Genomic DNA, 14,515 nt, shown 5'->3' with positions numbered 1-14,515 from the left:
CTTTGTTCAAGGAAATCATCGAGTGGTATTGATTCATTTATTATCATTTCAAATTTCCACTAACATTATTGTCAGTTTGAGGAGAAAATGTCGAACGTAGAAGAAAAAGGAACATTCAACTATGACGAAATAACCATAGTCAATGATAATGGAGGATCTGTCGTCGTGTCGCTAGCATCATTGAAAGAAAAAGGAGGATTGCTGAAATATTCCATAATGGTGTGTCCGAACGAAATGAAGTTTCTTCTAAAAGTACCTCTGACGTTAGAAATGCTCAACCAATTCGCCAGGTTTGTACAAATTATTCTAAAAGAGTTACATACCTAATTTTTGTTTTCAGTATATAAATATTTATTATTAAAAGAACACGATAATACTGTTCAATGAGGAGAGTGTGTATCTCATTTCGAAATATTGGAGAAAGTGTTTTAAAATAATTGTGCGTACATTAATTACTGGAAGGAAACCGAACATTTGCGGATATAAATTGGTGATTTATGTGACATAGGACGTGTATCCTAGTAAAGCTTCTTTAATACCGTTGGATAAATAAGCCAATGGCAGTTCATTACTAATGAAACTGACGTCATGATTTGGTTTGCTTATCCAGCTGTTCTAAAGCCCCTTTACCAGACAATGCGCCGGTGTCAAACTTTATAATTTTAATATCAAATTAATTCAGACAAAAAAAAATGTATTTAATTATATTTTTAACAGAACATTTCTCGTGTTTCAGACTAAGAAATGACAAACGATATTTTATTTGAAACTTTATCCCATTAAAAAAAAAAAAAGCTATTTTTCCTGCTCCTTTTGCTGCATAGCTAGTTCTGTATATATGGCATGAATTTTGGCATGAATATTCTTCGATGCACTAGGGGTATCGAAAAATATTTATACCAAATTGATGCAGATACGTTGAACGATATAAAACTCTTTGCCTACACATTATAAGTTAGACGGTTATAACTTAACAAGTCAAAATATCTACGAAATTTCGATCATAATTTAGAAGTTTCGTAATCAAAAATGATTTTCACTAAATGGTTGAAAATTTCTCCATTATTCAGAAAAGGATCTGTAATAGAACGTAATTTTTAGTGAGTATTTATATTAATTTTTTAAGCTATCTTTTTATATTTTTGTTTCAGATTTTTGGATAACGAAATTCTTAATTTTACTGTTCTCGATGGCTCATTTGAAATGTATTTATTCAGCAAACGTTACTTCATTAACGAACTGAAAAATGTATGTTGGAATCACATCATCGGGTTGATTTTTAGCGGTAATGTTTGTCGTGTTCACGATTTTGCTTGCAGACACAATGAAAAACGATTGCAACATCTTTGTTTCAACCAACTCACTTTCTCTGATAGAAGTATTTTCCGTACCGATGATTTCCGATCGTGCGAAGAAACTACTATTCACAAGTTATTGACGACCCCCCTATATCGAAGACTGGAGGAATTTGATTTGTTGATGGGACTTCGCATGTGGGTCGAAAAAACATTTCTCAAATTGAAGAAAACAAATGCCAACATATCGAAGAGAGACGTGATGAAACCTTTCCTCCCTTTCATCAGATTTTTTGTTCTAGATCCAGATCATTTAAAACAGATTGTGGACAACTTTATTAAAGATCAGATTTTAACAGAAGAGGAAGTTAAATCCATACGACAATACTTCACCGAGAAAAACGTGGCGCTCCTTCCAAAAACAATATCTGCTAGTCGTAAGCGTCGAAATATTAATGATAATTCGATTACTGCCGTAAACTATGCGACTCATCGTAAGTTAAACAGAAATATTAATATGAAATCAGACTTTCAGTTTATGGCTGACATATGGTTCTGTGTAAACTGTTACGCGCATACAATTAAACTTCCAATAATCCATAATAATCCTATAGGGATAAGTGTTTTGGTCGGTGTTAAGGCGATGTATACGCAAGATTTTGTGTATGAAAAAAGATTCTGCTGTGAAGACGGGACTGTATATTTGCAAAAAATGAAATATCTGCCGAAGCGCTGCTTTCATATATTTTCTGTTAAAGTTCCTGAAAATGAAATACATTCGAACTTAATAGAAATTTTGAAGGATTCAGACGAATACGTACCAATGTACGATTTTCTAGACGACAATAAAAGACGTGTAGAAGAAGAAAACACAAAGTTTTGTTGTAACGTTCAGTACTGTTTATAAAATCTCAATTGTTTTTTATAGTATACGTCTCGTATTATTTTTTACAAAGACCACTTCGTTATTAATTATATGTAGATTTTACTGACCGTAGAGTATTTTGCTTAAGTAATTAGACGAAATTGCAAATAAAATGAATCCAATCGTTACCATGATCAAGAATGATGTACGTTCTCTGTCGTTGACTGTATGTTAAAAAAATGGAAAGTTTATGTTAGTGTTTAAAAATAAATGTAAACAATCCGAAAAACATTGACAGTGTGGCTCACTTTACTAAATTTACGCGTTTGATATGTTAAAAAGAAGCAATCTTACGATTGCTCCAGTACAGTTGAAAATATTCCTCCTGCTATTTAATAAGAAAATATTTTCTTTATTCGTAGAGCCGGATTAAGACTACTGTCACAATCCGAATCTACCGGCAAAATATTGTGACGACCGGGTAAAACCAACCAGTCCGTTTTAAATGTTATTGTTCAAACCCCTCGGGAGATAGCGATCAAGATTCAAAGGATGTGCAGTCTTCCGCCGGCAAACTCACTTCCCTCCTCCCCGGATTCGACCTCTGAGTCAAAGAGATCGACTCATCATCTACCGTCATCGTAGCGGACGAGACCGGGAGTATAAATAGGGGGGAGATATCTAAGAACAGGGTCGGTCGCTGAAGGTCCGCACAAGACACCCGACCCGTAGGATCCGTCCCGAGAAGCGAGGGCCGAGACACGAAGTCACCGAAGCCCGCCGACAACGAGCCGCCCGCCCGATCCTCCCGCTTCCCTCCACGACCGGAGAACAGAGACGATTAACCCTACGATTACAGCTAATCCTACGACTAATCCTAGGAAGAGGTATGATCCCCCCTAAATTTGTAAACTCTCTCTCTCGCGGTTAGGAACGGAACGCGTTAGATCTTTTGTATCTGTTTACCGTCTAAATAAATCTTATATGTGTTGTCCTGTTACGGCGGATATTTCCGTTTTTCTTATCGACGACCCCACACTTCCTCCACTCGACCTGACAATTAAATTACCGATCCCGATAAAACGGGATATCGCGATAAATTTAGCCATCCTTGACAGTGGGGTGGGTCTTGCCGACCTGTTCGCCGACAAAAAGGGGGTACGACTTCGTCTTCCCCCCCGGCGTTCCCACAATATAAATTTAAATTAGTCTTTATTTTGACATCAATAACCAAATTCCAAACCAAAAGCCGACCCGTCTTAGGGGAATGACTGTATTTCCCCTCCCCTCGAAACTCGAAACTGAGTCACAACGGAACTAAAGACAAAATTCGCTCATTGGCGAGAAAATTAACGAGAGGACGAAATAAAAAGGAGGGGAGCAAGGACAGAGGGGTCGTCGTTCGTAGCTCCCGCCTCTAGTCGGACTCGAAGCCTCTACGCCGAAATTCTACGCTCGAAGCCACTACGATTGGACTCTGTATTGACTCCGTCTTCCGACTCCGATCCTTGTTGAGGTATGACGACCACTTATTTGTAAACTCTCTCTTGGGTTCGAACTTTCCTAATTTAGTATGTAATATCTCTGTCAATGTTATCCCGTGTAATTGTTCTTTATTGTTTCGTAATAAATTCTGTTTGTTATTGTAACTGGTGTCATTTATTCGAATATCGCCTCTGTCTTATCAACGAGCTCCCTCTCCTCCTCCACTCGACCTGACAAGTAATTAGTTCCAAACTGGACAGCCAGGGCCGGATTTATCAATCCAGCGGCCCTGGGCACAAATTCGGTGGGGGTCCCCCTTTAAGAGTAGGCAAATTTGATGATTTAGAAAATTTACACAAAATACTGTACTTTCAATTAGATTTGAACTAGGAAGTTGTAAATTCCATTTAAAAATAAGGTTATTGTAAACATACATATATTTTATTGTGTAAAACTAATTATTTTAATTTAACTGAAAAATACCTATGTGAAATTTTTTCCCGGGTTTGGTTTTCTCTGCCTGTTGCCCTCATGATTAGGCCACACTAGGCTGTCGCGGTAATAGAAAAAAAAATTATGTTTAAACATAATTTTTTTTTAGTTTTGTGGGGGCCCCTATTTTGTGGGGGCCCTGGGCACAGGCCCCAAATGCCCTTATGTAAATCCGGCCCTGTGGACAGCCATCCTCGACAGTGGGCAGGTTTTACCGACCTGTTAGCCGAGAAAAAGGAGGTCCGACTCCGTCCGACCTCCCGGTGGACCCACACTACTATTTACAGGCCGTAAGAACTAAAATTTTGGTACCCCATATACTGGGTATGTAATTCAAAATATAAATAATAAAACATTTTTCGAAATGAATGACGCCGCAAATCTTTAATTTTTTTTCATTTATTATAGACCCTGATTCAGCTGCACTAAATGGTCCATGGTAAATCAAACAATTAAAAATTGTGGTAATCCCTTGATGCCGTAAGTATGCTTATATATGTGTTATAATTTATAAATATTTATTCCGAATATTTATAAATTATAACGCCGTTTTATTATTGTCAGAATATTAAGTTTCTTATCCCCATTCCATCATTTAGGCTGCCAACTTGATCGCTCAGTCATCCAGCGGATCAAAAAATCTCCAGAAAGTTTTCGAGGTGGTCCGTCCTGATATGTTGGGCCCCGTTCCTCACCAGTGCGCTTGCTAGCAGAGACCCTCTTAGTGCCCACAGGGCGAAAAAATAGTTTTTAAAAAATCCCCATTCCAACTCGAAAATAGGTGAAGATGACAGGGATGGGAACGCATAAATTTCCTAAATTCAATTCTGATTTGTATCATCCTCGAACTTTATTAAATAATAATTTGTATACAGTATAATGCATGTAATGCAGGAACGGCAAACCTAAGTGAACTTGCGTAAGAAAGCATTGTTATGTCTCATGATACATGAATTTTGAAGATGAAGTAGAGCCTAACTTTCGAAAAATGTTGAAGCGTAGAGTTAAGCACACGATCTTATTATTACGTAAAAATATGTACAGTTCATATTGTTATAATAATACCAGTATTTATGATATTTATAAAAAATTAAAAATTAAGAGTAGAAGAACAGTCTTCTGACATTCTAAACATTGGAATGTTTAGAATGTCATCGGTAAAAATCTAGCTTTGATTCTGACTCTCGTAGACATGAGAACATTTGGAAATAAATGTAGCATTCTTTTTAAAGCAAAATTGTCGCGTTGTAAGTAATGAAGACATAAAGAAAAATTCTTAGCTGTCAGAAAAGAAAATATTATGGCGTGAGATACGAGCAGCGTCGTAACTAGTCTTTTATGCGCCCGGTGCGAGCTTCTGTAACTACGCCCCAAAACTATGATATAAAACTTGGTCCAAGTCATTTCTACGCTTCCCCAGGGTCTACGCCCTGTGCCTGGGCACCGCTGGCACCGCCCTAGTTACGGCACTGGATACGAGCGATAGCTTCAAAGTTGGATCAACACTTGCGGACCGAGTCGAACGGAAGTATCAAATTGATTAACCGATGAAATTAAAAATTAGATCCTTTAAAAAGCTCGAAATTCAAGGAGAAAGAATGGTCGCTTCTCCCTGGCTCACTCAATCTGTTTATCCTCTGTGTCGGTTTCCCTGTTGTATCGGACTTCATTTTCGTTTCGCCGTATTATAAAAGTTATCCGGTTTTTTTTTTTTTTTTAATGTTAACTTTATCCAGTTTGGTGTTGCATTAATACGCGAAACGTGCCACCCCGACGGCCACCGAGGAATCTTTCCGAAAAGCGAAATAATACTGGGCGAAATAAATCGAAATCTTAAGAATTTGATTTATTTCATCCGATGGCCGAAAATGAACGAAAAAGATATTAATCGACTTATTCAAACGAATTTTTCGCAGTTTTCGGAGATGACCAAGCCTAAGACGTAAAATTTAAGAAGATCGTCTTTTACCTCCCCACGGTGGACATCATGTTGCCAGCTTTTCAAAATTGCTCACCCGGACATTTTAAAATTAGGATGTTATACTTAGAATTAAAAAAATTAGGTTTTTTTGTTGTGAATAGAAATAAATATTTTTTATTAGAAGGTAAACATGTACATGATATATTATTAAAGTAATACAATAATTACATGTGGCATATCCAAAAATAATTATTAATCTGTTTCTTTTATCCCACCATAAGTTATTCATTGAAGAGAAACATTTTTCAACGTACGCATTAGAAATTTGAATGCTAAATATAAATTCAATTATCTTCTGAACATTTTTTTTCTTTAAATAAAAATGCTCTTAACTGTGAATTATTTTTACTGCTTTTAACTTGTCCTGCAAATTTCCTACTCTTTCCTTTATTGTACAAAATTCGTTAAAAACATCGTCACCTTTTACTTCAAAATCAATTTTGTTTATAGATTTATAAAGTTCATAGCAGTCTTGTATATTGAAACATTATTTTTTAAATTAACCTTTTGAACTGAAATAAAAATGCATTTTCGAAATCATAGCAGTCATTTAAATATTTCAATGCTCGTGAGTACACTTTATCGGCCTGTCTGAATAGCTTTTTTTATTTTCTGGAAAATCCAAAAGAGCCTGATTAACAATACAACCGTAAAAGCATTGTTCTTTTCTTTGCACTATATCGTTTTTAAGATCTGTAAAAACAGTATGTAATTCGGTGACGTCAACGTTTTCTCCTTCAAGAATTAATATAAGGTAATATAATTTGAAAAATATGTAAAAAGGAATATACAAAATATAAGGTAAAGATTTACCATCGTTAATACCATTTTCATAATCTTGCACAAATGCCCAAATTGTAGGATTACATTCTTTTTCTCCTTGGTTTATAAAATAAAGGGTAAAAGCAGGCCAAATTTTCAGTAACCTTTCAATAGCTTTATATAAGTTTACCCATCTAGAAGAAATATGCTTCAATGTTTCATAATATGACTGATCTAGGAAGTCGAAACAATTTCTTAAATCTTTGACGTTGCAGGTACTCGATGAAAATTCGCTATAGACTTTTAATACTAAACTTTCCACATCATATTCATTGTTTTTAATGCAAATTTAGCGGTATTATGGAGAATATGACAGTTACAATTATATTTTATTAAATTATTGTTAATTTTTTTAATTTCGAAAAAACCGAAGATTTACATCCAAAATTGACCTGTGCATTATCAGCTCCAAATGAGGTGATATTTTCAATTGTTGGTTTTTTATTGAAAATTTCTTCAGAAGTTTCACTCCATGTTTGTTTAAAATCTATCGAAGCACGCACAACAGATTGTTGTTAATCAAATTAAAATAACCACTGACGATTGGAAATAACTTTTTAGTACTTTTATTGGAAGCATCTGTGGCAACCTTAATGGTAAATGTTTCCCAAGGTATAATTAATTCAAGAGCATAGGGAGCTAATACATTTTGCATAATAGTTTCAATTTTTGTTCGCCGAAGTTTCATATTTTTCAAACTATCGAGTCAGGAAATATGGAATTTCTAACTTTACTTTCACATTCTATGGATAAATAACTCTAATGTGACTTTACACCGTGATAAATTTGTGCCAATTCTGCTGCTGTTACCTGATCATCAAATTTAGAACTTTTCTGTTAAAAAAATTGGGTGAGATTGGAGTTATGAGCAAGTAAAGATACTCTTTCCTTATAAGTATTTGCTTCCATGTGAGATTTCACAGCTATTACACCTAGGGATTGCAATTTAGCAGCGTTTTTAATCCAGCTGGATTTTTGCTGGATTAACATCATTCCAGCTGGATCCAGCGCGGATCCTGCGCAGACGTATTTTTGATGCAATAAAGTGTTATCTATCTATTTATCTATCCAGCAATTTATGGTTTTTTTTAAAGAAATAAAACATTTTTTGAAATACTTAAGCAACCTTTAGTATTTAGACTGGTCACTATAAATCAGTAAAACTTCTTACACATTTAGGTAGTAAACTTAACTTTGGTTTAACACTTGGGATAAAAATAGTTAACTTTAAATGTTTAGTTAGATTATAATTATAATGCAATCTTTAAGTTAAATAATAACAAAGGTAATTCTAATTAATTTCTATTAATATATTATAATCATGTAAGGGCAGATAGTCAGTGACTAAGTGGCTATCAGTCTTACCAGTTTTCTTATATAGGCTCTACATATTAGTCTGTAGTTATTTATAACTAATTTAATTATTCGTGTTAGTAAGTAAGATAGTAATAGTGAGTAAGTACTGTAATTAGTAGTAGTCTAGTAGTTAGTTATTATTATCACAATCATGAATCACACACATTCATATCATAACATATCTAAGATACTGATAGTCATTAATTTATTTAACTAACTAGGTAGTCTCAGTTTCTCACTAATTTTCACAATAAAATTGCCTAGGCTAGCCCACTAACCACTTATAGAATAAAAGTTAAAAACTCTTACTTAACAGAATTAGAGTCGGAGTTATAAAATATTAGCCTTGTCTTGAATAAAGTATTATAAAGGATTAAATAAAATTAAATCAATCACTTCTGTTATTATTATTATTTTTTTTTTTACTTTTCTGGAAGTAGGATTTCAAGAAACAAATGGTATTGATGGTGTTGTCTTCCGACCTACTTCTTGATGACCTTGTATATATATCCTGCATATATATCCCGCTGCGGAAAAAGCTCTGCCACTACGTTAGTTGGTTTCAAGATCATCAAATAATCATAAATTGTTCCGTCACATGATTCATTGACGTCACAACCAACCGTAAATTAGAATAATGCACCAGGACTAGGAGAGGAATTACTTATTTTATTTAGCTTGAAGACACTTTATTTAGCGAGAGCGGAAAGTCAACTGGCAATTAGATCAGCAGAGGTAAAAGGGCGGGCGGTGGGGTATAGAGAGGGGGTGTAGCACGTGCTGCACTGAATGGCAACGTCAACTCTCGCCGTCTAGCGTTAGCGCACGTAGCAAAGCAGCAACGCCGACAACATAGACTTTTGCGCCATTATTTACAAAGTTAATTTAGTATTTGCGGATCCGCAGCGCTGGATCCAGCAGGCTGAAGATTGCGCTGGATCCAGCTGGATTGCTGGATAAGAGATCCAGCAATTGCAATCCCAGTTACACCATCCCACTTTACATTAAACGTAGTATTGCAAACACAACACATAGCCATTTCATCAGATTCTCGAACAGGTCACAACCATTTTTGAAATTCGTTTTGTGTCAGTCAATCTTTATTAAATTTACAAGTTCTCTTCCTCTTTTTTCGGTTTTCAATTTCTTGAGTTGTCATATTAAATAACGAAATAATTAAAATAGAATTTATAAACTTGTAAACTGAAACTGTCACTTTCGCTTTACGATAGGTTTGTTTCAACACAAGTTCCTGACTGGTTTGAATTTGAAACCGAACGAGGCGGCGCAATGTCATTTTACAGCCACGAACTGAACAATGAACATGCCAGTTTTAAACCAGTTAGGGACTTGTGTTGGAACAAATCTATTTGCCAGAGATATTTGCAATTTAGAATTTTAAAAGTACATTTTCTGTCACACTTAGCTTAGGGATAAGTTTGGATGGGAGTGTGAAGTTAAAGTTTTTAACCGTTAAAATAAAATACTCGCAAATGTTTTTATAAATTTATTTTGTTTCATTATAATTTCACAATTTCTACGAAAACTGGACAAATTAATAATTAATCAGGGCCATGAATTTAAAAACCGGCTTGTCAGGGTGAAAACCGGCCTGGTGGCAACACAACATATACCCCACATGCCCCCAAAGTAAGGAATTGGTCTTGGTGTGGCGAGATTAGCCTAGTGGTCTGAGATACAGTTGGAAATTCTGTAAAGGTCTACGAGTATCTTGATCTTGGCTGTCGGAGTACAATGATCAGTTTTAAGGTTCTGAATATATCAGAAATATCAAAGGACTTTGGTCTATATTCCAGGCTTTATAAAGCTTGCTGTCTGATTGCTGTGTTCTCATTTATACCTTCTGCTAGGATTTTCAAATTTGCTCAATCTGGAATATCTCTTCTTTTGGACAGACGGCAATAAAGCTGCATACTGGTATTGTGGAATGTAGATATAAAGATGGGAGAGACTGGTCAGTGTCCTAGAGAGACTGGTAGAAACTTTTGATATCAGCACCATAGAAGACCCACTGCACGTCTCCAAAGTATGTGACCTGAGTAGGTTGGTTGAGATGGCTGCTATGAATCGGTTTCCTGAAGAAACCCACATCTTTGAACAGGATAACTAGAATGTATTTGTCTAGCCTTGCTGATGGGATCGAAGGCACCCATGGACGCATTTAGTAGGCATCATTCAATAAAGCACTGTTTCAGTAGTTTATTCTGATACCCCATTTTTCAGTGGCTTTGTCATCACTTATAGCAAGATAATACTGATTGTTTCTGCAAGTTATGTCACTGACTAGTCTAAAAACGTAGCAGAATTCCCAGATTCAAGACTTGCATTGGCTGAGAAACTGGGAACCTTACACCTGGAATCTGAGATATGTCTCAAACTCTGCATCCCTCCTGGTGACACAAGGCTAATATTTGAACATTAAAAGGGCAAACAAATGCAGTCACTTACATCCCAGGAAAATTAGTCTGTCAGAAAGAAAATTGAGTTTTGGTGCTGGCGCACCAAGTATTTAAAACTCAGACTTGAGGATCATGACCTGCATGATGAAACCAATGGAGTAAAGAGTCACATTCTCATAGCCAAAATCTTGGCTACAGTGGACTACAGGATCCCACTAATAGATGGTTGGCAGAACCATTTCCCACTATAACATTAACACCCTTATGTCTCCTGGGTAGAATGGTGCTTAGATTTAAAGATCTCTTGTGCACTGGAATGACCACATATGTTTTGGGAAACTGAAATAGGAAAGATATTTTCTTAGTAGGGATGAGGAGGCAGCCAACCAGACTGAAGTAACCTTTGGCATTGATCATTTCAATGTGTAATAATCTCATGGCAATAGACCGAACCAATTGCAAGGCGATTATTACATGTAATTCAGATTCTTGAAAGGATGGACGGTTAGGGTGGCTTGACCTCCCTCTTTTTTATATATTAAAATGACTACAATTAAAGGAACTAGCAAATTCTTTAGTCAGTGATTGAGTGTGATTAATATGCCTACAATCTATAAGCTGGACAATGTAAATAATAAAACAAAGGAAAGCTGTTGGAGGTGTGACACCGAAACTCTAATTGGAATAGCCAAGAGTATTTCAAAATGGGGTTGGATCCTCCTCGACTCTAAATTTTTGCAACTCTCTACAGTTTAAGGCCTTCTAAATGCAACAAATTCAAAAAAGTTGTTTGTGTGTATTTTTCCTTTAATAGAGAGGTAAAGATTTAGAAATGGATTAGAACACAATTTGGCATGATAACTTGTATATAAGGGGATTTATATTGGTAAATTTTTGTGGTTAAAGGACGCGAGATGGGGAGATAGAGGGGGACATATCATGTCTCAAGAAGGGTCAGACTTAAAGATATTGCTCGTTATTATCATTTACGATTTTTAAAACTCATCCCTATTTTTAAAATTAACCTTTTGCCATTTGATAATAATCAATAATATAAAAAGTTTTTTATAATGAAATCTCATAACAGATGGCGCCATACACAATTTTATTTATTATGATTAAAATATGAGGTTTTATTTTTAAAACGATGATAACAGCAGGGAAAGTTACGCACTTCGTTGCTGGATTTTTACTTTCTGACCGCTGTGTATAACAGAAAAAGAGTATGGCGATCGGTCATAAAATGATCCCCCAAAATTTTTACATTTTTGGATTCGGGACCTTGAAACATCGAGAAATGTAAAAACATATCTATGGATGTTAGTGTGTATGGGGCACGATTTTGTTCGCCCTCTTCTAAGCTTAATAACTCTGTGCTTTTTGTTGAAAATTTCTGAAATTTTGTAAGGAGATTTTATTTATTAGGTAGATTGATGGTATTAAATTTTGGTGATTAAAGGTCGAGGGCATGGAGAAATAATGGGAGTCGTATGTATCTCCAGTAGGGTGAGACTTAATGACGATTTTATTCTTGTATTAGCATTCACATTTTTTATAAAACCCATCCCTAGCCTCAAAATTGAGCTTTTGGCCACTTATAATACTTAAAAATATGAAAAGTTTTTAAAATAAAATATCAGAACAGATGGCTCAACCAAATGCTGCCGGGAATGTTAAGCAACTCATTGTTGGATTTTTAATTAGAAATTAATTCTATTTTTCATATATAATTAAATAAACTTAGAAATCTTATTAATTTGCCTTAATTTAAATTTTCTGATTTTTAAAACTCTTAATTAAAATTTGAACATAAAAAATTGTGTAACATTCGAATTTGAGTTAATTTTTCAGCTGAAATCAATTCTAAAATTTTGTATTAAAAAAAAATTGATTCGGTAAAGCAGTGGTTCCCAACCTTTTCTAGCATGCGGAACACTTTTGTGAGCAATTTTTTTTAGCGGAACACTTACTCAACTTAATATAAAATACATAAGCTTGTCATCAGTTATTTTATTAGAATTGAGCAGTTATAATTCAAAATCTCTACTCATATCCTCTTAACAGTGGAACAGTCAGACGTGGCTCTACCAGTTAGTTGTGGAGATAAATCGTGGGAAATTTTTTAAGAATTTTTCCACGCGTTTTTCTCGTTACCGTTTAGGAAAAAAAATTTTAAACAGTTACGTCTTGTAAAGAAAAAATCGTTCTTTATTGTCACATAATTTTTTTATATATGAATTTTTTCGCGGTATTTTTTTGCTAAAATTTTTTTTTCAAATTTATATTAAATTCTTTTTTGATTTTCCATCCGTTACGATTTTTTCAAAAGTTTTGAATTTATTTTCAATTTTATATAATATTTTAAAGTTTTAGGCATTTAAGTCATGACGATTATTTCCAACCTGCGAATCAAATGCAAGAAAATGTAATTGACAGTTAACGAATTTCATCCACAACGGTAGATGACGTAAAAGTTGTTATGTTTATAACTACGACGCCTGGCGGCCTTTCCCCCCAGACTGAAATGTGGGTGTAGGTCGTCTCGTGTTCTACTTTCTGTAGAAGTGACGTAATCATTGTAAATAAAAGAAAATTTCAGTATATCTTTTATTTAAAATTTTAAAATTCGTTGTTCAAATTTACACCGAAATATTAAAGCGGTTTAAAATATTAGCATTTGGTAAATAAACTTACTTTACGTATAATAAATTTAAATAAATTAAACTTTAAGAAACAACAATGAAAAAAATGTAGAAATATTTTTATATTCATCTTCAGATTTATTACATATGAGATCGTCATTGACCAATATTTAATTCTGAAATTAATATTCATCATTGGCATGCATCAGAAAAAAATGCATAACTTTCCTAAAACACACTTCACTGAGAGGGTCCGCTTCACTCTAAAAAGTGAACAGTCCTCAATCCAATGTGCGACCTACTTTCTCTAACATAGTAAAACGAAGTAATTTACAGTACAACAATACACATGAACACTAACCATAATAATCAAATCAAATTGTTAAAGTATAAGTTTTTCTAAAAAACCTCTAATCGGTCTTTGATGTAGTTCTATGTTTTAGCACTAAATTGGTACACATGTCTAAATAACACGCTTATAAACACTAAAAAACAAATGTTTCGAAACTAGAACTACATAATTATATGCACAAATAAATTAGTAGTCCAATAATACATACTTCCACTTATATCCAAAGATCAGTTCTTGTTAATTGTCGAAAAATAAATTATTTTTAACTTTTCTTTCTGAATTTAGAACTAATTCACAGTAAACTTTATGCCTTAAAATATCCATTGCAATCAACGCAAAACCTATCAATCCACGTAATAAAAATTTATCGCAGTGAACTTCAAAAGATAATGAGAAAATACAAATATCAAACCGCACTCTACGAAATCTGGCGCGAACTGATCATATACAATAGACAAAACGAAAATGCTCTTGTCCAATGTCATCGGGTGACAAAAAGTTTCTAAATAAACGCTAAAAGTTTTAAAGAATTCTTCCACAAAAACCGATGAATTTAATTAATCCACAATAACTAAATCTGTTTAATAAAGGTTTAAAATTTACCACTATAATTATGCAAATTAGATATAAAAAGATCACTGCGCAAATTCTCCCACCAACTATACGTCATGGGAAAACTTACGATGTCGACTGCGATTGAAGCTTTCCCACTAAACACTGACAATTTTATATAATTATTTAATTAATCTAGTCAAATTTAAATAATATAAAATGTCTAGATCTGTTTAATAAAAATTATCACAAA

The 14,515-nt window shown here is 34.3% G+C and overlaps 1 protein-coding gene across 1 annotated transcript; it reads left to right on the top strand.

Moving 5' to 3' along the window:
• LOC136974517 (uncharacterized) lies at positions 1 to 2,247 on the top strand. The gene is made up of 2 exons (XM_067269457.1): positions 1 to 290; positions 1,152 to 2,247. The coding sequence occupies exons 1-2, from the start codon at positions 88 to 90 to the stop codon at positions 2,200 to 2,202; spliced, it is 1,254 nt and encodes a 417-aa protein (XP_067125558.1). The 5' UTR covers positions 1 to 87; the 3' UTR covers positions 2,203 to 2,247.
• The last annotated feature ends 12,268 nt before the right edge of the window (positions 2,248 to 14,515 follow it).

Source organism: Centruroides vittatus, unplaced genomic scaffold (genome assembly GCF_030686945.1).
Source record: "Centruroides vittatus isolate TY-2023 unplaced genomic scaffold, ASM3068694v2 contig_10, whole genome shotgun sequence".
In the NCBI taxonomy this organism is placed as follows: domain Eukaryota; kingdom Metazoa; phylum Arthropoda; class Arachnida; order Scorpiones; family Buthidae; genus Centruroides; species Centruroides vittatus.
Note: the sequence above shows the minus strand (reverse complement) of the source record. Positions and strands in the feature narration are given on the sequence as shown.